This window comes from Lycium ferocissimum, unplaced genomic scaffold, assembly GCF_029784015.1.
Source record: "Lycium ferocissimum isolate CSIRO_LF1 unplaced genomic scaffold, AGI_CSIRO_Lferr_CH_V1 ctg4876, whole genome shotgun sequence".
NCBI classification, from domain to species: Eukaryota; Viridiplantae; Streptophyta; class Magnoliopsida; order Solanales; family Solanaceae; genus Lycium; species Lycium ferocissimum.
In genome coordinates this window covers 901-26,451 of record NW_026725797.1, presented here as the reverse complement: position 1 = coordinate 26,451, position 25,551 = coordinate 901, and the positions used below count along the sequence as shown (strand labels likewise).

Sequence of the window (25,551 nt, the reverse complement as noted above, 5' to 3'; positions counted from 1 at the left end):
CTAAGTCAAGAAATTCCAAGAGAAGTGAATTAGGGTTTTTGGTGCAAGAAGAGTATTCCACTCAAGACTTATTCTTCCAATATCTAGGGTAAGTTTTATGGCATTTTCATGGTTTTTGAAGTATTGTAAGGTTGAAACACTTGAATGGTAGAAGGATATGGGAAATGGGTCATAAATATGGCAATAGTGTCACTTTTGAATAGAAGTTGGATTGAATTGTGGATATTGGTATGTAGTGATTATGAATATGTTATGAATGATATCTAGAGCATGAAATAAGTATTATATGTGAAGAAACATGATATTGAACCATGATCATGATTTTGGAGAATTGAAGGGAAATTGTGAAATGCGAATAATGTAAGTGAATGAGAATTGTTGTTTATGATATTGTGATTGTTGTTATGAATGATTGGGAATTGATATGGAATATGGAGGAAGTTGTATAAACAAAGGAAATGCTGCCCAATTTTCTCTAGATTTAGTAAGCATGTTCTTATGATTGTTTAGCTAATATCGATGCGAACTCTCTTGAAGGTAAAGACGTGAGCATTAAGGAAGAACTAGCAAGCAATAGAGTAGTTGGACGACAAAGGTATGTAAGGCTCAACCTTTCTTCTTAAGGCATGAATCCTATGCATGATTTTCCTCCTTCATGAACTTCCTATATTCCGAAAGACTAAGAGCCTATGTTCATGAATAGTCATATGAGATAAGAAATACGCTATCAGTACGATAATGATAATGCTAAGTTTAAGCATAAAGATTCTAGAGATTACGATATGATGTACCTACAAAGTTAATGATGTTGACTACGATCCATTGATGCTTTCCCTATGTGTACTCACCTTAAAACGTTAGTCCCTCCAAGGTGATATATAACGCTTATGATTACTCCATAACGCAATCGGGGGTTCACGACCTTATGTCACCCCAACACAGCTATAGTTGCCCTCAAGTTCTAATGTATGTCTTGATGATAAACGTATAATGATATTAAATTATGATAGAGCCAGGATATGCCTATGAGATGAATAATGATGACAAGTATATGATATGTATGACGATGTGATTCCACCGCGCCTAATTGGCCGGACATGTCACCGCTAAGGCGGGCTGCTTGGGATTCCACCGTGCCTACATGGCCGGACATGTCACTGCTACAGCGGGCTGCTATGATTCCACCGCGCCTAGAAGGCCGGACACGATCACCACTAGTGGGCTGCATATGATGGTTACCCGGACGCGGGTTATTGATGATGAAGCATGAATGATATGATGATGTATGAATGGTATGATGACGTATGTATGATATGATGATGTATACGCTATGGTAATTCATATGATATGCTACATTTGATATATGTATAAAATGTATCCATTCGAAGGTTATGTCCTCATTTTATGTCTTATGATTTCTCTATTATGTTCATTCCATTCATGCCTTACATACTCAGTACAATGTTCGTACTAACGTCCGTTTTCTTTGGACGCTGTGTTCATGCCCACAGGTAGGCAGGGAGACGGTGCCGATCCATAGGAGCTAGTAGCTGATTTGAGAGCACTCCCTTTTCCGGAGGTGCCATTGATTATTCTTTTGGTACATATGTATATATTCAGGATTTGGGCACGACGGGGTCCTGTCCCTTCCATATGTCTAGTACTCTAGTAGAGGCTCGTAGATACGTATGTGTGGGCAATATGGTCGCACTGGTCCTTATGGATATGTGTGTATATATATATATATATATATATATATATATATATTATTATGATAGCCTAAAGGGCCTATGTTTATAAAGTGAGTATGTTTCAAATGAAAGTCGTTTTCTATGATTATGAGCATAAGAAATGTGAATGACGCAGGATGAGTAATAGAATGAGAGGTGCTCGGTGGTTAGCCCCGGGTACCCGTCATGGCCCGTAGCCGGGTCGTGACAAAAGTTGTATCAGAGCAGTTCAGTCCTAGGAAGTGTCTACGAGCCGTGTCTAGTAGAGTCTTGTTTATGGTGTGTTGCGCGCCACGCTAATAAACAAGAGGCTACAGGGCATTTAGGAAAAATGACCATCTTTCATCTTAAGAGATCGTGCGATAGAGCTGTGCTATGAGATTATATCCTCCCTAATAGTGTGTTGTTATTTCAGAAATGCCGCCAAAGGGAAAAGCTAAAGTCGCCCAGAAGGGCAAGACTACGATGAGAAGGCGGGCAGAAAGAGAGCCGCCAATGAATGTAGATGAGGGTGAATCACACCATGAGGCTCTATCTAATGCCTCTACTACTCCGTCTATTACGGAAGAGCAAGAAGGGGCTTCAGCTTCAGCTCCTATGCCTCCAGTTCCTCCACCGGCTACTTCGGGTCAACAAGTGACCGAGGCCATTAATTTATTGACACAGTTGGTTGCCGCCCAGGCACAACGGCAGAATGCGGGCTCGAGTGATCGGTCAGCCAGTACTAGAGCCCGTGACTTCATGAGTTTGAATCCCCCGGAGTTCTTTGGGTCGAAGCCGGCTGAAGACCCGCAAGGCTTTATTGATGAAATGTTGAGGACATTGAAGATTATTCATGCCTCCGAGACTGAATCCATGGAGTTGGCATCTTATAGACTCCGGGATATGGCGGTATTATGGTATAATAATTGGATAGCATCTAGAAAAGAGAATGCGCCTCCTCCCGTTTGGCAAGAATTCGTAGATGCTTTCATCCGTCATTATTTGCCACCCGAGGTCCGCCGAGCTAGAGAGGATAGATTTTAAAATTTGAAGCAAAGGAACATGAGTGCCTGGGAGTATAGCCTTCAATTTAATTCTTTGGCTAGATATGCCCCGACTATGGTGGCCGATATGGGAGATCGGGTGCACAGATTTGTGAGTGGCTTAGGGCCACACTTGTTTAAAGATTGCTTGACGACTTCATTGCAAGATGGGATGGATATTTCCCGTATTCAAGCCCATGCCCAAAATCTAGAAGGACAACAACCTCCGCAAAGGGGTGATCGTGATGTTGATAGAGGGCAAAGCAAAAGGGCCGTATCTATGGGCGCGAGCGTGATTATGAGGGGGATCACGGCGGATATATTCTAGGCACTCGAGCCGATTAGTGACGAGTGCACCTCCCGATTTGCGGTGTAGGAGATTTGATCGCTCCTCCGTTCGGGACAAGGCCGAGTTCGAGGCCCCCGGTTCTCGGTTTGGGGAGATTACGTCGGGAGACCACGGTTCCCCGTCGGCCCGATGCGAAAATTGCACTCGGGGCCATATCGCCGAGGGCACGGATGCTTGTTATATTTGTGGACGGCGGACACTTGATGCGAGATTGTCCTTCGAGGTATGGTAGAGGTAGGGTTTAGCCTACAAGATCGACTGGCCTCTTCGGTGCGCCGGCGGGCGGACTCCCCGGATTCCGGCGGCCGAGGTAGAGGCCGAGGGGGAGCATCTACTTCAGGTGCCACACAGCCTCGCATATATGCTTTAGCCGGACGACAGGATCTCGAGTCCTCCCCAGACGTGGTTACAGGTACACTATCAGTATTTTTCCATAATGTGTATGCATTGATAGATCCGGGTTCCACACTATCTTATATTACTCCATATGTTGCTAATCGTATTGGGGTGAAACCCGAGCCAATCAAACCTTTTGAGGTATCAACTCCGGTTGGTGATCCCGTGATAGCTAGACATGTATACAAAGATTGTATGATTGTGGTATGTGATCGCCAAACTAAAGCTGATTTAGTTGAGCTGGAAATGTTACATTTTGATGTGATTATGGGTATGGATTGGTTGGCCTCATGCTATGCCAATGTTGATTGCCGAATGAAATTGGTTCGATTTCAATTTCCGGGAGAGCCCGTGCTTGAATGGAAGGGTAATGCAGCATCTCCGAGAGGTAGGTTTATTTCTTACCTTAAGGCAAGAAAGATGATAGCTAAGGGCTACATTTATCACTTAGTCCGAGTTCACGATACGGAAGCAAAGTCGCTAACTTTCCAATCCGTTTCGGTAGTGAATGAATTTCCTGATGTATTCCCAGATGAACTTCCAGGCCTTCCTCCAGAAAGAGAAATTGATTTTGCCATTGATGTGTTGCCGGATACCAAGCCTATTTCTATTCCTCCTTACCGAATGGCATCGGCAAAATTGAAAGAGTTAAAGGCACAGTTGAAAGATTTGCTTGAGAAGGGGTTTATTAGATCCAGTTCATCACCGTGGGGAGCACCAGTCTTATTTGTGAGAAAGAAAGATGGCTCCCTACGAATGTGCATTGATTATAGACAGCTGAATAAGGTGACGATAAAGAACAGATATCATCTTTCGAGAATTGATGATTTATTTGATCAGCTACAGGGTGCCAAGTGGTTCTCTAAGATAGACTTGAGGTTAGGTTATCATCAAGTGAGAGTTAGAGAAGAAGATATTCCCAAGACAGCTTTCAGAACGAGATATGGCCATTATGAATTTCGGGTGATGTCGTTTGGGTTAACTAATGCACCAGCAGTGTTCATGAATTTAATGAATAATGTATTCAGGCCTCTCTTGGATCTGTTAGTGATAGTATTTATTGATGATATTCTGGTGTACTCTCGCACAGAATCGGAATATGCCGATCATTTACGTATTGTTCTTGGAATTCTTCGAACTCGAGAATTGTATGCGAAATTTTCAAAGTGCGAGTTCTGGTTAAATTCTGTGACATTCTTGGGTCATGTGATTTCAGATGATGGCATTAGAGTGGATACTCAGAAAATTGAAGCTGTGAAGACTTGGCCAAGGCCTACGACGCCTACAGAAGTTCGCGTTTTTTCGGGATTGGCGGTGTTATTATAGAAGATTCGTAGAGGGCTTTTCATCCATTTCAGCCCCGTTGACGAAGCTAACCCAGAAGTTAGCTAAATTTCAGTGGAATGATGCTTGTGAGCGTAGCTTCCAAGAGTTGAAGGATAGACTAACCTCAGCTCCAGTTTTAACACTCCCAGAAGGGCCAGATGGCTATGTTGTATATTGTGATGCTTTCGGTATTGGGCTAGGATGTGTATTGATGCAGCATGGTAGAGTCATTCCTTATGCTTCGAGGCAACTGTGAAAACATGAAAAGAGCTACCCAACCCATGATCTCGAATTGGCTGCAGTTATCCATGCATTAAAGATGTGGAGACATTATTTGTATGGTGTGCATGTTGACATCTATACGGATCACAAGAGTCTCCAATATATCTTCAAACAAAAGGAGTTGAACCTGCGGCAAAGGCGGTGGTTAGAATTATTGAAGGATTATGATGTGAATATTTTATACCACCCCGGGAAAGCAAATGTAGTAGCTGATGCGCTTAGCCGTCGGTCAATGGGTAGCTTATGTGAAGTTCCTTGGGAGAAGAAGGAATTAGTTCATGAACTCCACCAACTAGCTAATCTTGGAGTACGTTTAATTGATTCAGGTGGCGCAGGAGTTAATGTTAACGATCCCACAGTTTCGTCCTTGATCATGGAAGTGAAAGAACGGCAATATGAAGATCCTCAATTGAGCCATTATAGAGATACATGTCATGCAAAAGAGAAGTCCCCATTTGAAACCTCTATAGATAGAATTCTTAGATACCGAGGTAGACTATGTGTTTCAGACGTTGCGGAATTGCGTCGTCGGGTTCTAGAAGAAGCTTACCATTCTCGGTATTCTATTCATCTAGGAGCAACAAAGATGTATCATGATCTCAAAATGATATATTGGTGGGATGGCATGAAAAAGGACATAGCCGAATTTGTAGCACAATGCCCAAATTGCCAGCAAGTGAAGGCAGAACACCAAAAGCCAGGAGGATTATTGCAAGCAATGGAAATTCCTACTTGGAAATGGGAAGTGATCAATATGGATTTCATTGTAGGATTACCTCGTTCCCGAGGCAAGTATGATTCTATATGGGTGATTGTGGACAGACTCACAAAAGCAGCTCATTTTCTTCCAGTCAGAGCCATATACTCAGCGGAATATTATGCAAGATTGTATCTTAAGGAGATTGTGAGACTTCATGGAGTTTCGGTATCCATTATCACAGATAGAGGAGCGCAATTTACAGCCAAGTTCTGGAAATCCTTCCAAGAAGGTTTGGGTACTCAAGTAAGACTCAGCACGGCATTTCATCCGCAGACTGATGGACAAGCTGAACGCACCATACAGACCTTGAAAGATATGCTACGAGCCTGTATATTAGATTTCGGTGGTAGTTGGGATGACCACTTACCCCTAATTGAGTTCGCATATAACAATAGCTACCACTCCAGTATCCAAATGCTCTGTACGAAAGCTTTATATGGAAGGAAGTGCAGATCCCCAATAGGATGGTTTGAAATCGGAGAAGTACCGTTAATAGGCCCTAAATTGATTCAACAAGCAGTAGAAAAAGTCAAGGTGATCCGAGACCGATTGTTAACAGCCCAAAGTCGCCAAAAATCTTATGCGGACAACCGCCGGTGAGACTTAGAATTTCAAGTTGATGATTGGGTATTCCTGAAGGTATCACCAATGAAAGGGGTGATGAGATTTGGTAAGAAAGGAAAGTTAAGTCCTCGATACATCGGACCCTATAAGATCATCCGCAAAGTGGGTCAAGTAGCTTATGAATTGGACTTGCCTTCAGAGCTTGAACTAGTCCATCCAGTTTTTCATGTCTCAATGTTTCGCAAGTGTGTTGGAGACCCTACAAAGATTGTGCCAATAGATGACGTCCAAGTGACAGAAAAGCTAGCCTATGAAGAAGTGCCCATTGTCATATTAGACAGGCAAGTACGAAGACTTCAGAATAAGGAAGTGGCTTCAGTTAAGGTCTTGTGGCGAAATAACAACCGAGAAGAGATGACTTAGGAAGCGGAAGATAAGATGAAATCCACATACCCGCATTTATTTCAGCCCCCAGAAGAGATCGATGATGAAACATCGAGATTTTAAGGTATGTATGTTTTTCTTTTATGCACATGGGCCGTGTGTGGCCAATTTACATTGCTTTCGTGTTGTGTCCATATGAGGCAATGTTATTATGGGTTGTTGTGACAGGATGGTAATGCCATATTACAGGGGAAACTCTGGCGAAATTTTTATAGAATTCCCGATGACTTAACATTCGAGGACGAATGTTCTAAAAGGGGGGAAGAATGTTACACCTCGGAAAATTTTCCGTTAGTGTACAGTGAATAGACTAACGAAGTGTATGATGTATACAATGTTTTGATAAGTAAGAAATAGTGTTTGATGGTCCTAATTAAGATTTCCAAAGACATTCGAGTTAAGGAAAGAAAGTTGCTAAGGAAAGCGAGTCATAAGTTGTGTGTCTGGCAAAATTACGAGTATCGAGTTAATGATGTTTTAAGGATGCTTGAGGAAGAGTTATAACGTCCCTTAGATTGGTATTGAGGTGTTAAACAAATGTTAGGAAGGTTCCATAAGGATTGGAGATCAAACGAGACGACGGGAACAACTTCGGTGAAACTGTGAGTTTCACGACCATGTTCCACGGACCATAGAGTGGTCCACGGACCCTTCCACGGTCCGTGGAAGTCCCAGCAGAGATGGTGGCTGGCTGGTCGTGAACCACGACCAGAACCACGGCCAACACAATGTTCCACGGACCGTGGAAGAGTCCGTGGAAGTCCCGACGGGCTGAACGTAGTTCAATTATATAATGATGTTCCCACTTCATTTATTTCATTCCACACACTTCTTCATCTCTCTCAAGACCTCTAGAACATTCCATACACTTCATCCACAATAATTCAAGGAAAATTGATGATCAACTTCATCAAACCAACAAGAATCAAGATTGTGAAACTCATTAAAATCATCTAAGTCAAGAAATTCCAAGAGAAGTGAATTAGGGTTTTTGGTGCAAGAAGAGTATTCCACTCAAGACTTATTCTTCCAATATCTAGGGTAAGTTTTATGGCATTTTCATGGTGTTTGAAGTATTGTAAGGTTGAAACACTTGAATGGTAGAAGGATATGGGAAATGGGTCATAAATATGGCAATAGTGTCACTTTTGAATAGAAGCTTGGATTGAATTGTGGATATTGGTATGTAGTGATTATGAATATGTTATGAATGATATCTAGAGCATGAAATAAGTATTATATGTGAAGAAACATGATATTGAAACATGATCATGATTTTGGAGAATTGAAGGGAAATTGTGAAATGCGAATAATGTAAGTGAATGGGAATTGTTGTTTATGATATTGTGATTGTTGTTATGAATGATTGGGAATTGATATGGAATATGGAGGAAGCCGTATAAACAAAGGAAATGCTGCCCAATTTTCTCTAGCTTTAGTAAGCATGTTCTTATGATTGTTTAGCTAATATCGATGCGAACTCTCTTGAAGGTAAAGACGTGAGCATTAAGGGAGAACTAGCAAGCAATAGAGTAGTTGAACGACAAAGGTATGTAAGGCTCAACCTTTCTTCTTAAGGCATGAATCCTATGCATGATTTTCCTCCTTCTTCATGAACTTCCTATATTCCGAAAGACTAAGAGCCTATGTTCATGAATAGTCATATGAGATAAGAAATACGCTATGAGTACGATAATGATAATGCTAAGTTTAAGCCTAAAGATTCTAGAGATTACGATATGATGTACCTACAAAGTTAATGATGTTGACTACGATCCATTGATGCTTTCCCTATGTGTACTCATCTTAAAACGTTAGTCCCTCCAAGGTGAGATATAACGCTTATGATTACTCCATAACGTAATCGGGGGTTCACGACCTTATGTCACCCCGACACAGCTATAGTTGCCCTCAAGTTCTAATGTATGTCTTGATGATAAACGTATAATGATATTAAATTATGATAGAGCCATGATATGCCTATGAGATGAATAATGATGACAAGTATATGATATGTATGACGATGTGATTCCACCGCGCCTAATTGGCCGGACATGTCACCGCTAAGGCTGGCTGCTTGGGATTTCACCGTGCCTACATGGCCGGACATGTCATCGCTACGGCGGGCTGCTATGATTCCACCGCGCCTAGAAGGCCGGACACGATCACCACTCGTGGGCTGCATATGATGGTTACCCGGACGCGAGTTAATGATGATGAAGCATGAATGATATGATGATGTATGAATGGTATGATGACGTATGTATGATATGATGATGTATACGCTATGGTAATTCATATGATATGCTACGCATGATATATGTATAAAATGTATCCATTCGAAGGTTATGTCCTCATTTTATGTCTTATGATTTCTCTATTATGTTCATTCCATTCATGCCTTACATACTCAGTACAATGTTAGTACTGACGTCCGTTTTCTTTGGACGTTGTGTTCATGCCCATAGGTAGGCAGGGAGACGGTGCAGATCTATAGGAGCTAGTAGCTGATTTGAGAGCACTCTTTCCGAGGTGCCATTGATTATTCTTTTGGTACATATGTACATATTCGGGGATTTGGGCACGACGGGTCCCGTCCCGTCCATATGTCTAGTACTTCAGTAGAGGCTCGTAGATACGTATGTGTGTGGCAATATGGTCGCATCGGGTCCTTATGTATATATATATATATATATATATATATTATGATAGCCTAAAGGGCCTATGTTTATAAAGTGAGTATGTTTTAAATGAAAGTTTTATGATTATGGCGAATGAGCGAGATGAGTAATAGAATAAGAGTCTTCATACAGCAATGGGTATCATTAAATGGTTCGTAATCGGTCGTGACACTTAATATATACTACATCTTAATAAATGTGTATTCAAATTCAGAAATCTAAATTTTAATGCACATCTTAATATTCAGATATCTATTCAGATTCAAACGTCTTAATTTTAATAAAAACGAATGAGGAAGCTCTTAGCTTTGTCATGGCTGATCGAAGAAATGGTGGAGGTGATCGAAGAAATGGTGGAGGTGATCGGAATCCTAGACTCATCTTTAATTATTATAGCAAGTAACTTGTTTAGATTTTTTACTAAACTGAGTCTAACTAACCCCCACCACCGGAAAAGGCTAAAATCCATCGCCATCTTACCCCTACCCCAGGTTAGTTCAAAATGGCCATCAACGTCCTAGATGGGCTACAGCTTAAAAGTTAAGCCATGTTACTCATCATCTAGACACATGTACTATATCGATTAAATACTACAAATTAATAATGCATACTGGATCCCCACTTCGATGTATTCAGCATGTTTTGACTTTATATAGTTGGCGGACATGATGGGCTTAGCTGTAACTGATTGATAGTATAATCTTTTTTACTGTTACGTAAATCTAGAATATTCTAATGCTAATCAGGATTATTTATGCAGAAAAAACTAAGAGCCTGTTTGGATTGTTGGCTTATAAGTCGTTTTCAACTTTTTTTTTGAGTTTGGTCAGTGTTTAAATTTTTAAAGTCATTTTGTCTTAAAATAAGCTCAAAAAAATAATCGGACCCATTTAACTTAGTTTATCTAAAGTTAAAGTTATAATTAAAACGTTTAAGCCAAAAAAAAAATAAAAAATTGGACTACCCCAACTTATTTTTTTTACTTATAAACGAACAAATTATAATGCCCAATCCAAACGGGCTCTAAGTATGGCCTACTTGTCAAATCTCTCTGAGTAGACAAGGTTAGACTTGCCCAATAAAAATAATACAGATTAAACCAGATCTAATCTAAATGATAGCTACATATCAAAATTCTTGTCAATATCGATTTATTAAACAAAAAATTGTGACAAGAACTAGGAAATGGTTTATTAATTTAATTTCATCAAACGCAAGAATAACATACAACATTGCAACTAGACACCCATATCAAAGTTTCGGATGCAAATGGACAACCATTCCTCTTGTTGGTCAAAGCACTTACAAATCAAAAGAAGAGGAGCTTACGACTATTAGGTAGATCAGAGTGACTATTTTATTCAATTTTGTCATAATGACGAGATAGCCTCCACTTCAAAAAATTACTGTCACATCCCGTATCAGTATTTTTATTTTGCAATATCAAAAAACTGTGATTTACTATGTGTTTTTTAAGGGAAAGATCAACGCAAAGAAAAAATGGCCATATACTAAACACAAATATTACATCTACTTGTATTGAAAAAACATGTTTTACGCACAATGTTAAAAAGTTTCATGACGTTTTGAACTCCGTAAGGATTAATTTTTTTTTCCAAAAGGGACCATTCGGAATGGGAATAACAATTACAAGAGATTTTGTAATGGTTTTCAAAAATGTTAGGGGCGCATTTTCATTTTAAGGAAAAAAAAAAAGTGTTCTTTCTTATTATACTAGATGATCGTAAGCCTGCAAAAAATGAGTCAATTTAGTAATCAAATTTTGAAAGTACTATTACATAAACACAATTTGAATTCAATCAATTCGAATAGCATTTGCTATAGGTACAAACTGATGGGTTAAGCGCTAGTTTTGGGGAGATCCACCAACGATTCAAGTGAAGGGTTCAAATTGCATTAGTAGCATATAATTCATTTTCCTTATTTTCTTCCCTCTCTCCAAACATAATATAAAGAAAAAGTACAAACCGAGTATCTTAATCCTTTTTAAAGAAATATGTGTATACATATCTTAGGCCCCGTTTGGACATGGTTTGAAATCATGTTTGGACATGTAAATTTGGATATTTTAAGGAGTATTTTCTCTCATAAACATTAAAACCCTACAAGTTGTGAAAACTATCAAAACATTCTCAATTCTTATACAATCTTACCAAATGAGCAAGTCATAGTTCATAACAAAATTAATATGCTAATTCATAACAACCGACTCAAAATTAATACTAGAAGACCTTTCTAAAAATACAACATCAATTGATCAAATTTTAGTTCAACAAATAAAATTAAACTATGGGTCTTTTTTGAAAAAAAATTAAAAGGTTGGTACACATAAATAAAATTTGATGGAAGTTAATGAGATTGGTAAATGATTGTTGGGGGTAATTGTTAAAAATATCTACCAACTTATGGGTCTTTTTTTACAAAATATAAACTTATGGGTTAAATTTTATATTTTAAAAAGTTGAAACCATGGTTTCAAACCCCAAATCATGCCTTTTTGGATGATTTGTGTCACGACCCAACCCCGTAGGCCGTGACTAGCGCCCGAACTGGGCACCCGTACGTACCAAAAGCCAAAAATAGTAACTCAAATATTTAGAAAAATTTGGGCGAGTTTCTCGTTTTTCTTACTAACCAAAATTAACACGACAATCGAAAATACCAACAAAGGCCGCACGGGCCAACATATCCATATACACATATATATATAGGCGGCGTAAGGAACGCGGTGGATAAACCGCTCAAACATATAACACATACACGTACACGTACGTAAAGAGCCATAACCCACATACGTGTCTACGTACCTCTACACGAGTAACAAAATCATATGACGGGACGGGCCCCGTCGTACCCCCGAATAAATATATACACGAATGTAGCAAAAGACCGCCCAAAATCGGGCTCCGGACAAGGGAGCTCTTGAAGATAGCCGAACGGGACCCTAAGCGGCTCACTCAAACGTGGATCCGTACCGCGGCATGAAACGCAGCCCCCCGAAGAAAGGGCCGCACGAAATATGTACCGAGTATGTAAAGCAAGAAACACAATGACCGAATCATACGGAAATAAAGAGGACGAAAAAAAGTAGTACAATAACATCTCATAAAACTTACCTTGAACGTAAATCAAGCTTTTCAAAATCATTAATGGACTGAGTATCATAATTAAAGAAATCATCATGAACATATGCATATATAACATGCCCCGGCCCTCTAATGAGGGGCGCGGTAAGTAAAATTATCATGTGTGTACATGTAACGTGCCCTTGCCCTCTAGTGAGGGACGCGGTGAAAAGGAATCATCGTATGCCATCCTGGCCACCTCCCCGTCATCACATCATCATATATATATATATATATATATTAATATTAATATAACATGCCCCGTCCCTCTAGTGAGGGACGCGGTGAACAATGCAATGGAATTGCACGAATACATGCCCTGGCCCGGGACGCAGTGAAAGATGTCATAACGACGAAGCGAGTAGTGAGAAACCATACGCAACATAAAACATACAATGTTTGCCAAGACTCGAAAGAACAATCCGACGATAGATCATTTAAAGGAAATCGACAATAGCCAAAGGTCATACCTTTCGGGTTGCGACGAATTATGTCAAAAACAAAACCTTTCAAATCGTTTATACATGGCAAAATATATCATAGAACTTAATGGGATAATCAAACGATCGCTTTTTAATAATCGAAAGTTAGTCAAAAGTCGTACTTACATGATGCTCAAAACAAGTCAATTAAGTCACCGTGGAAGAATCTCGGGAATCGGGGGCCCACCTCGGGTCAAATGAGGTGGCGTACATGGTTTACGTATGTTACACTTCATGACATCACTTATGAAAGTTTTAAGGTAGTCGGGTCCTATTTGTGCAGTGTTCTAGACATTTAGGCACTTCTTCTAACTATTCGTAACATATTCAATTCGCTCTACCGAATGAAAAATGGGCAAATTCGACGTAGATTCAAGAGTGAGTCATCCCCGAGGCTTGTATCAAATCCTATTATGCCTAGGACATGCCAAGAGAACAAAAGGTGAAGCTTTACATACCTTATTCGCTCCTACGCTTCTCCAAATTCAAATCCCGTTTCGTCCAAAATCTACAATTGGTCACATTTACCAAATATTAATCATAAGGCTTTAAGAATTCAATCTTCATCAATACTTGTCTACAAAAATTTGGGCAGCATCTCCCCTATACATATAGCACCCCCGAGAATTTAACTCGGCCAAAATAATTCAACAACAACACCAACGACACCAACAATCATCACAAAACACAATATAGCATAACTAGTCTCCTTTCCAACATAGTGTACTAATTTTCATTCCAACTTCACATTTTCAATTCAATACCAACCTTCTCATATTCATTTACTAATCAAGATCATTACAATACAATTTGGAAATATTTCATATCATTTCTACGAAATACTCACAAAATATACAAAGTATATAAATTTTTCACCAAAACCATAACCCATCCAAAACTTCTAATCTTCATCATAAATATTCGTAACATATTTCCATTCCCCTCATTTCATCACAATATTCATAATTTGCACCTTAACAATTCATTTTCATAATTATGCAAATTTCCCATAACTTCACCAATTTTCCTACAATCATTATACAACCCATTTTCATGTAATTTTTGGCTAGCATTCTCCCACTTACTCCACAAGACCACTACAACACAATTAACATAACAAATAAAATTTTAATTTTTCCTCTCCAATAATCCCCATTTTCGGCCACACCCCTATACATCTCTATAACGCATAATTTTTACACTTTACATTTCTTTCCACATACTACAACATATACATATAATTCTTCTAATATAAAAGAGTAAAATTCTTACCTTTTTCTCCCAACTTCTTCACTTAACTAAGTTGTTAACTTGATGAAACAAGTGCCCCTTCTTCCAAAATAACTACACCACGTTGTAAAGGACCCTTGAATTAGTAGGAATACCACAAGAAAATAATTTTAGAGGCAAGATTTTGAGGGGTGATTTTTGAGAGCTTATGGCCGAATGGCCTTCAAATTTTTTGCTCTTGTTTCTTTTGTTTCTCCTTATCAATTGTCTTGAAACTTCTGAGTTTCATGACAATTAAATGGTCCCTTATATTTATTTAGCACATGGTAAATTCCCATGAGCTTGGGCCATTATACCATGGCCGGCCACCCTCTCAATTTTGGGCCTCATTTTTCTTTTCATTTCTTTTGGGCCAACCCGGTTGGTCCCGAGTTGGCGAAGCCCCACCGACCTTTCGACCTTAAAACGTCCATATCTCCTCGTACCGACGTCACCCAGGAACCCACGACCTATGGTTGGAAAGCTAATTCAATTATTTACAACTTCTATTTCTTGGTAGTTTTCCAAATTCCAAACTTATAATACCGTGTTTGCCCCTCAAAGTCAGGTCATCCAAAAACGTTTTCTTAAAAATATTCGTTTGGAGGGCTTTCACTTTGATTTGGCCCAAGGGTCCTTCATGAGTTGTGTTTAACTTTACATATGCGATTCATATAACTTGTCACATGTTCCAAAAAAAATCTTAACGTGTGGGCCCCACCTCAGCTTACAAATAATCCGACGTTCAAAAATACGGGATATAACAATTTGGGGTTTGAAATCATGGTTTCAAACTCATGTCCAAACGCTGGTTTGAAACCATGGTTTCAAAACTCATGGCCAAACGCTTACTTAGTGTTATTTGGGTTCAAACTAAATCGTCCTTTTTCTTTTTTATTTTTTAAAATTTCTTCCGTTAATTTTCACTAAGTTTTATTTTATCATTTTATGAACTTATTACGACTCAGTTTCAGTTATACCCCTTATATTTTAAAACAAACACTTATCTCCCCTATACTATGAAAATTCTACATCTGCACTCCCCTATGAGTTATATATGTAACTAAGTATATTAAAATATAATTATTAAAAAGTAAATTATAATTATAAATAAGAAGCTTTTGTGTATTTATTTTTATGAAATTTAACAAAAAAGATAATTTTTTGAATATCTTTATTCAAGCATCTGATTAAAATAGAAAATAAACATTTTTGAAACAAGTATATTTTGAAACATATAATATTAATAAGAAATGAACACAACGTACTTAATAGGTATAGTGAATATAAGTATTAATTTCCTATGCTTTAAACATGTAATATATTTGTATTTTTATTAGTAGATATAAAATCTTTAAATATTTAGTAACACACTTTTTATTGAAAAAAAACACACTTTTTATTGAAGAAAATAATGAAAAGAAGATCTAAAAGAGTTTACAACCAAGTAGAAAGGAAAGGTGAAAAATAATGATTTATTTTCAAGGTAAATATTGACAAAAGTTAATAATGCCCATAATTCGAAAATTCTTGGCTAGAATCTGCCATGTCGATCCAGCGGATTGACCGGCTCTTTTTATAGTAAGGCAAACTACAAGTATAATTTACCTTTAAATCATGGCCATTAAAAAAAAATGAGGTCCTATTCAAGGCCGGTGACATGTGTCAGCAACTTCATTGTCCCCCATATAAAAAAGTCACCGGCCAATTGCATGCATATAGTGGATCGTCAAAAAGAAAGAATCCTACAATGCATCCAACAGCTAACTTGAAATGTGTCGTTTCCTCTTTATTATTCAGCTCTATTCTTCACTAGTAAGTCATTCATTAGACCCTAATTAAAGTATCCAACTCTTCTATATAAAAGCCATAGTCTTCTTCAAGAACCTAACAACTCATTCAAGAAAATGGCTGATAATTACTCTTCACAAGCTCCTTCAATACACTTGTGTTTCTTCTTTCTTGTTCTCTTCACGTTTGTAAGTATTACATGGTACATCAACTATGAGTCTATATTTGAAGGCATTATGGATCAGATGAAGCTTGTTCTCATGGTATCACCTTTGGTGCTGCTGCTAGTTGTGCACTTGCTTTCAAGCTTGGAGAAATCTCTCTTCTTTCTTCCTTTGCCTGATCAAGAATCCTTTCACAAAGCTGGTGGAACACCTTGGGGAGTTGGCTTGCTCCTTGTGCTTCTTCTTTTCATGATTTCCTACCAGTCTGATTTTCGCGAACGATGGTTTCCTCTTTTAGCTTGATCATTAATTATTAGACGAATTATCTGGGAAATGAACTAATGATTTCTGTATTTGTAGTTTTTACTACCTTGTATATGCTTTTTTCTTTTGGGAGCTGAACCTTTCCACAGTGTCAGTATTTGTTGAATGCTCTGGATTTATCTTATATTTATGGACGCTTTCTTGTGTTATTGTCATAATTAGTTATTTTGTTTCACTAATGATCAGTAGCTACCTTTAGTTATTATCATAATAAACTGATAGAGTCATTATGAGTATATTTTTAGGCTGCAAGCAGGGGCGGCTTAACATAATTGCAGGCCTAGAGCCGAAACTTTAATTTGAGGCCTATTATCTAAACAAGCTTCATATATATTTTATTTAAAATTATTTTCTAACTTTATTTAGATGCAAAAGTATTACTTAATAATTTTTATATAATCGACTTCTTCGAATAATTTGTTTTTCAATTGTTAATTTTAGGGAAGATTCTATAAATTCAATGTTGAAAACATCCTTCCGCTGAGGCAATTAGTAATTAAGCACATAAACTGTTAACATAATTCTATTAGTAATAGATTGACAAATTTAGATACTAATAATAGAGTTAGAACAGTAGATCTAATTCAAGAAGTTGATAATTTGGTATGCCCCATTTTAATATGCTTGTTGCAATGCTTGAAAACCTAAGAAGGAACAAAAATGATTACAATTCACTTTATTAATTAAATACTTTTCAACTATTGACTATTTGACCTTATTTTTGACAGAGTATCACTCTAACTTATAAGAGATTTGAAGAAAGAGAATACAAAAGGAGTTAAAAATAATAATATAGTGTGAGTGTTAGCGACAGAATGTAAGAATGCAAAATAACATTTTTCTGATTTCTTTTATTTGAAAAATTTAAAGAGAAGAAAATAATATAAAAATATTGTGCGTTTTATCATAAAAAATCAAATTTCTTTAAGAAAAAATTAGCATGTAACTTAAAATTGGGGGCCTAAGAAGGCAATTGAGCCGGCCATGGCTGCAAGTTAAACCCGTCTGCTATATATACACATCTGTTCAAGAGTAATTTTGAAATTTGAGATGTAATGATGAAGATCTGAGGCCTTGTTTATATTACTCCCTACTTTTCAATTTAAGTGTCTTAATTTGACTGAGCACGAAATTTAAGAAATAAGGGAAGATTTTTTAATCTTGTGGTTTAAAATTAAAGATGTGTATAGTTCTTTAAATCTTATGGTCTTAAACTTCCCATGTACAATGTTGGAATTGAAAAACTTACTAAATATAGAAAAAGATACCCTTTTGAAACAGATCAAAAAAGAAATTACGATACTTAAATTAAGATGGAGGGAGTATTAATTTAGAAAATTTGGTTAGTGATCAATTTTCTTCTTCTCTTTAAAATTCTATCAACGCTTTCTCTTTCATACTTTTCTCCTTTCAGTTTGTGGAAGTCATACTTTTGTCACGACCCAACCAATGAGTCGCGACAAGTTTCTGACCTCTAGCGACCAAACACTCCTAAACACGTATCTGAAACATACCAAACATCAAGGGCCCATAAATGGTATGAACTGATCTCATAAAAGGGAAACATCAAGACTCTGTACAATCTGTATATACATATACATACTGAAGAACAATGCAAGGTGCCGCCTAGGCTGCTACATATACGGACACAAAAGAATGGGAGCCGACAAGGCTACATCATCGACTAATACATATAACCGTCTTCGCACCTACTCGGAATGAAAGCCGTAGAAAGGACGGACAGGCCCCGTCATACCCATATGCATACACATCTCAAAAGGGTGGCATACCAAAAGCGATTGCGGCCTGATCAAATGGAGCGCACTGACCATTGCTAGATCTAGAGGTCCTACTGAGCTGGACCACCTGTCTGTCTACCTGTACCTGCGAGCATGAACGCAGCCCCCCGAGCAACGGGGAGTTAGTTTGGATAATGTACTGAGTATGTAAGGCATAAGAACAACATATATATATCCTGAATAAGATCTGAACTCATAAGCTGAAATGACTATCTGCATGTACTAGTATAAACTAGTATCTGCATAAATCTGTGTAACTGACAATGCCACTATGGGCGCATAATATGCATACTCATGCCTATCAATGAAGGTCATACATCTATATATGTGTGCGTATATAACGCCTGATATATGTGCGTATATAACGCAGTCTCTTTTCTCATATCATATCGGCCTCTCTGCGGCCATCATCATATACATTGCTGCGCTACTTGCAGCCTGATTCCCATATCATCATCATAGTGGTAATGCGTATATAACGCTTGATATATCTTCTCATACTTCTCATATATTTAATATTCGCGTATATAACGCCTTTTGGTCACGGGTCAATGTACATGAATATATGTAATGAATGTAATGCATGAATAACTATATACATAAAGCTGGACCCATGATCAGAAGGAACACTTATTAACTATGTACATGAACATCAAAGACTGAAGGACTTCTAATTCTTCTAAGAGTAGAGTAATATGGAAGCTCGCTTACTCGCTTGTTGACTCATAGGATCATGCCAAAAGAAAGAAAGGATAGCCTTAACATACCTTGACGTATATCAAATCGCCCAGCCTCTACCTCTCGAACTTGTAAGTCTACAATTAAGATAGCATAGACCTTCATTAGACTGTTTACTTCACTTACTAACCTCCTTTAGATGCATATAGAGCTTAACGATTTGTAGACAATATTTTCCTTATAAGTTCAACAACTCTTCAACTTCACAATTGACCCAACATCAACCACAGTAGCAAAGATAACACTTATATATAAATATATACTCAAATTCATCCCCAATCATCTCTTAAAATAACCTCAAATAGACCTTGCCCTTCATCAACTTACCACTCCCACAAATACCCTCTCTTTACTTAGAATCACTAAAACCCTTGATAATAAACTCAAATACAAGGGTAGAAATTATTTACATACCTTGAGGGGTCTAAGATTCCAAGATTCACTTCAACTCCAACTTCCTAAGCTTTACAACCTTGAAGAACCCTAGAAAAATTCTTCTTCTTCACAAGCACGAGTTCACGGGGCTATGATCTTACCAAATTTTCACCAATATGATAAGAAATGTTGGGAGAGAAATATTAGGGTTTTTCTCTGACTTGGAATGGAGGAAAAATGAGGAATAAGTCATGAACCACATATTTATACTCAGAATTAAAAAGGCTACAGCGGTCCGGTTCGATGAGCGGGTCGACGACCCGTCGACGTGTCGACGGTCCGTCGACCTGCGCCTACAGATGTAAGGCTGCGGAACCCTGTCGACGCCGCACATCGACGGTACGTTGGCCATATCAACTACCCATCGACGATGACTCGTGTCTGCAAATTTTCTCATATTCAGTTCAGATCGCGCCGATTCGATTCGTTAAACTTCTAACTCTGTAAATTGCCGGAGTAGGACACTCTCTACCTCCAAACTCGGGCTCAAGTCTCTATTCCAAGGGCATACCCGACTAGGAAATCATAGGTTCTACCACTACGAAAATGAGGGGTGTGACAACTTTCTGCTTGTTTAAAAGAAGGCGAATAAATTATACTCCCTCCGTCTCAATTTAAGTGTCTTAGTTTGATTAGGCATAAAGTTTAAAATATAAAAGTAATCTTCTGTATCTTGTGGTCATAAATTAAATATGCGTGTAATGTATTAAAATGCCCTTTAAATATTGTGGTTTTAAACATGCTATGTAGGATTTTTGAGTTGTCAACTTACTAAATATAGAAAGAGGCACTCCTTTTAGAACAAAAAAAATAAAAAATAAGACACTGAAATCGAGACAGAAAGAGTACTTGGTATTTATGGTCACATTCTGCAAAGGAAGAAGACTAGATTACCCAACATTAATTTCTGAACTACACATTTAGCATAGTTGATTCCACTCTTTAGGAGGTGGTCCATCCACCTTCCAAGAAAAAAGTCACTTAAAGCACTCATGTTGTGGTTGATATCTTACTCCACCAAATTACAATTGTATTTTTCCATAATGTTTAGTGAAATCATGAAAACTATCGCGAGCTTGTGTACATAAAGTGCACAATGTTGTACCTTTTTATTGTGATAATTCCAGAGATCTCTCTCACATAAGATCTTATAACACTAACCTTTTTTATTTTAACAAGCCGGCCCTTAATTTCACACAATTGTGATTAGAATTGTGTTTTGGGAATTTGCATAAGTTTGTATTACATATTGGGAGTTGTTCATAAGGTTGTCGGGAATGAAACCAGAGGGCTCATGTGTTTTGGCACATTTAAAACTCGTTGGAAAGTTACAGATTCTGCTAAAGTATAGTGTGATGCAAATGCGACATTTTTTTCACACGTGCGAGGCTCTCGACTGCAAAAGCGGATTTGGTCAACTTTGATCTTACGACAATTGTGAGATCTAGTAGCAAACGCGATGCTTGGCCTAGGACCAGGCTCTGATAATTATGAAGGTCCCATCTCAATTGTAATGTATCCCAGTTAGTCTTGTTCCACAAAGAGAGATCCTTTTGTGACAAATGCGACACCCATCCAGTATAAAAAAGGAGTGACGTGATGGACAATGTCATTTTTGACAATTTTGAGAAAATATGACCTTGTGGGGAGATTCTATGGAATGAGTTTAGACTTGAATCATTTAGGTAACATTTGTATAACACCTATTGATCTTTATACTAGATTTTAGTTGAATTTAAACCATAGATTCATGAGATTTGAATACCAAATTTGGGGAGTTTTGACCTAGTTTCTTAACGGTAAATTTGATATGTGACCATGCAATTAGACCCCAAATGAGAAACTAATCATGGATTTAGACTCATGATCTTATAGGTTATTGAATTATGTAATTTTTTTTCGGGATTTGACCGAGTTGATCGAGGATTGATTATTACTTTGTCTTTTCCTAAGCTTATGAAAAATGATCTTTTAGCCTAATTTGATGCCTGATTCAATATTTTAAATAGATCGAGACTGTTGGAAGTTGTTTGGTTGGAGATTTGAATATTTCTAGGTAAGGGATTTTTCACCGTCTTCGAGGTGAGTGAAGTCCTTATACCGAGGGTCTATTGAAAACACCCTCTCTGCCTCCCAAGGGAAAGGTAAGGTCTGCGTACATTCTACCCTTCCTAGACCCGACTCTGTGGGATTTCACTGGGTATGTTGTTGCTTCGAGGTGAGTGAGACTTTAGCTTCTTGATTGCTTGCTTTTCTAAGAACATGACCTGAAACCTGCATTACTGCTTTCAAATTACTTAGTATGATGTGGGACAAGCGCGTGCAAGGTCGTTTATAATATTTTAAGCTGCTTACTCTATGTTATACTCTTTTATTACAATGACATGACATTGTTTAGACATGAAACATGAATTAGAGTGGTTTTCTACAAACTGAGCATGATATCCTAGAGCTACATTAATGATATGAATCATGCTAGAGGTGTTTGACATTATTTACATGCATTAACCTTACTGGTTTCATTTGCTATTCATATGAGGATATCATTTCTTGTACTGTCTATTGTACATTTCATGTGTTTGAGTTGATATTAAAATTATACTGTTAAGTCTAGCTAATCACCCTAGTATCTATCAAGGTCTATTGACTCAGGTGTAGTGGACCCCTAACATCCATAAGGGCCCATATATTATTAGGTATAATGTATCTCCCTGTTATCCATGAGTCTCCATGGTTGGAATATTAGGTTTACTAGTTCTAGTCCACGAGAGCCTTTACGTATAATATACTTGTTAGAATTGACTTTATCGGTTGTGGATGGTTTGCATACTGGTTGGGGGTAGGTGCCTTCACAGCTTGGGAGTTTGGGATGTGACATCTGGTTCTTCAAATAATTTCCTCCTTATCTCTCCAGTTGATTGCCTTGGGTACATTGTTTGTAAAATCATCAAAACTTCAATGTATCAATCATGATTATTGAGCCAGCAACTCAAACACATGTTGCGTATCCACTTGGGTTGGTATTAGAGCTTTACGTTCACTGGTCTCACGAGTACAAGAGAAATGTCTAGTAGAGTCTTGCGGATCGGTACGAAGAGTTACAAATTACAACCTCTATAATCTAACCCTTACCTCAACCTTGCTACCCAACCACTGACTAGCAAGCTATCTCCAAGTAGTAAACTTCCCACTTGGAGTTACAATTTTTGTATCTACTTGTATTCTTATATGGAAGCCGATAAAGATACAACTCGATAAACCAAACTTAATACACAATCTAGACTTCAAAACTGGGAAACATTATCTAGTAAAACAACTCCATCGATCCTTCTCTGTGTAATGGGGATGCAACCCCAGATTCTTGAATATGCTGGATATATCTTTTGACTACACAATATTCTGAACTCTCTCTTTGTGGGTGTCCACACTTCTTCTTGGAAAGACCTGTGTATTTATAACATTGAAGCTCCACAGGTCGACGAACACAATGCCCTTTCCTAGTCGGTCAATGACATGCACGTAGGGTTTGTGTAGTATTTGGATTCTTGCCTTGTCGAGTCCGCTTCTAATACGTGTAAAAGGATTACTAATCCCTACAAATATTGCAAGGAATCTTTCATACTTGATGTCACACCCCAAACCCGACGCAGGACGTAACAGGCATCCGATGCTATGAACAGCACCGGAAGCACCTTATGAATTAATAACAACGAGATCCTATTTAGTAATCTTTCATTATTTAAATCCAACAAGTCATAAATATCTAGATGAAATCATTATCACACTTATGAAACAACAAAATGGAAGTCCAATTGAATACTTAGTCATAAAACGTGGCTAAATGCCTCAACTAGTCATACGAGACTCCAACACACTACCCACAATCTGGAAACTATCTATGGAGCTTCGAAGATAATGAATAAATGTCTAACTCATCGGGACGCAGCCCGAAAATTAAAATACGTAAAGTAAAGATAGAATGGTGCCCCACGAACAATCATGTGGGCTCACCGAATGATCTCGAAAGCAGCAAGTTCACTTAACTCGTTGGTGTATCACGAACCTGCTCTTCGGTGTTACTTGACACACCATAAAAAACAATAATGGTATGCCTGAGTACTTGATATTCAGTCAGTGTCTAAGGGGCAATAGTTAATGTAAATAAAATTCATAAAATGTATCAATGAAAGGCTGTTTAAATCCAGAGATAGAGTAAGCCAGTAACCTTAAACAATCATAAGAGAATCCAACAATGAAGAACACATCAATTTAATTCATTATCATTTACCGTGTCAAGTATTTCCATTACGAACTCCATATCACCAGAAGCCACTCACAGGCAACAAAATATCAACCACTCTATACTCTGGGCTAAGAAACCATGGAGGCTAATCGTCCTCTGGACTAGCACAGTAATAGATGTATCGGGCTGCATGCCTTGGAGTTCAATCGTCCTCTGGACTGACACATAAATACTCGTATCGATACATTAGGATCTATAATGGCTAATCGTCCTCTGGACTAGCATAACTTGCTTATATAGGCACAAACACAAACAATTACAAGTCATGGTGTAATAATCGAATCATCAATCATGGCTTATAGCCGAATTCTCTTCTGAAGTCATCTTCTCACAACAGAAGTATTTTAAGTCACAATCAATTTAAAATTTGAAGTCCAAATCATTCATCCAAGTTCAGGAAACCCATTCAAGGAAAACATGTTTAAAGTTTCAACCTTTAGACAACTAAGTTTAATCATCCCTATTAGGGCAAAACATGTTCATTCTGATAGTATAATTCATATAAGGTTCGATGCGGGCTTGACCCTACACGAGCATGACCTTGTTCAAATATCATCTTTTAGTTGGAAAACAAGTTCAACAAAGAACAACCGCCAAACAAGGGTTTTAACTTTTACAAACAATCAAAGTAGGATTCTCAAATATCAATCATGCTTTCACAATATAAACGTACTTCAAAGAAGAATTTCCAAAAAATATAGATATACATCTAAAACATTTTTAAAAAAAAAGTAGACATACCTTAAATCCCTCTCAAATGTAATTCCCAAGGTTCAACAATCACACTATAATGGTTTTAGATGAGAAAGATTAGAACTTTAATCGTTTCTTTATGTATTTTTGGAATTTTGGAAACTAGGGCTTTTCTAAGCCCTAAATCTTGTTCTTGAATCTTATGAGAATCATGAGTGGATTCTAATCTCTTAGTTTACTCCATACTAGTTCAAATTCAATAATAATCTCATAAAAATTAGAAGTCTTACCTTTTGATGGAATCCTAGACGCCCCTCACTTCTTTTTTTTCGTTAGTTTTCGAGAATCTAGGGTTTGGGAAGATGAACTAGTGTCAAAGAGTAGTGATGTTAGATTGATGTAGCAATGATAGGAATTTATCAAGAACTTACCTTAGATGTTTTGGGGAAGCTTTAGGGTTATTTCCTCTCAAAATTCGTCCAAATCGAAGTGGGTATGAAAGTCCCAAGAAAATCTCATCTTTATATGAATATTTTCCCAGTTGGGGATGCTACGATGAGTATGTCGTCACATTTGGAGTTTACGGCCGCATACGAGCCGCATTCTGGATGAAAATTCTCTCCGTAAAACATTCAAAATTTTGCTAACAGCGGTCCATTTTTACCAGTATCTCGGGTTTTTGCACCAGTTTTCACCCAAAAATCCCAACAAAAATCCAAGGCCCTATAGACGTAAACAAAACATGTGCAGATACAAAAAAAAAAAATGCTACGGACTCATCCGCAGCCTCAAAATTCCCAACGGAGGTCTAGTTTTTTAAGTAACCCTGCATAACAACCTAGCGGGTCAT

At 37.8% G+C, this 25,551-nt stretch overlaps 1 protein-coding gene across 1 annotated transcript; it reads left to right on the top strand.

The window, feature by feature from the left end:
• The first annotated feature begins 16,361 nt into the window (after positions 1-16,361).
• LOC132044570 (uncharacterized) lies at positions 16,362-16,712 on the top strand. Its single transcript, XM_059435065.1, has one exon. The coding sequence runs from the start codon at positions 16,362-16,364 to the stop codon at positions 16,710-16,712; it is 351 nt and encodes a 116-aa protein (XP_059291048.1).
• The last annotated feature ends 8,839 nt before the right edge of the window (positions 16,713-25,551 follow it).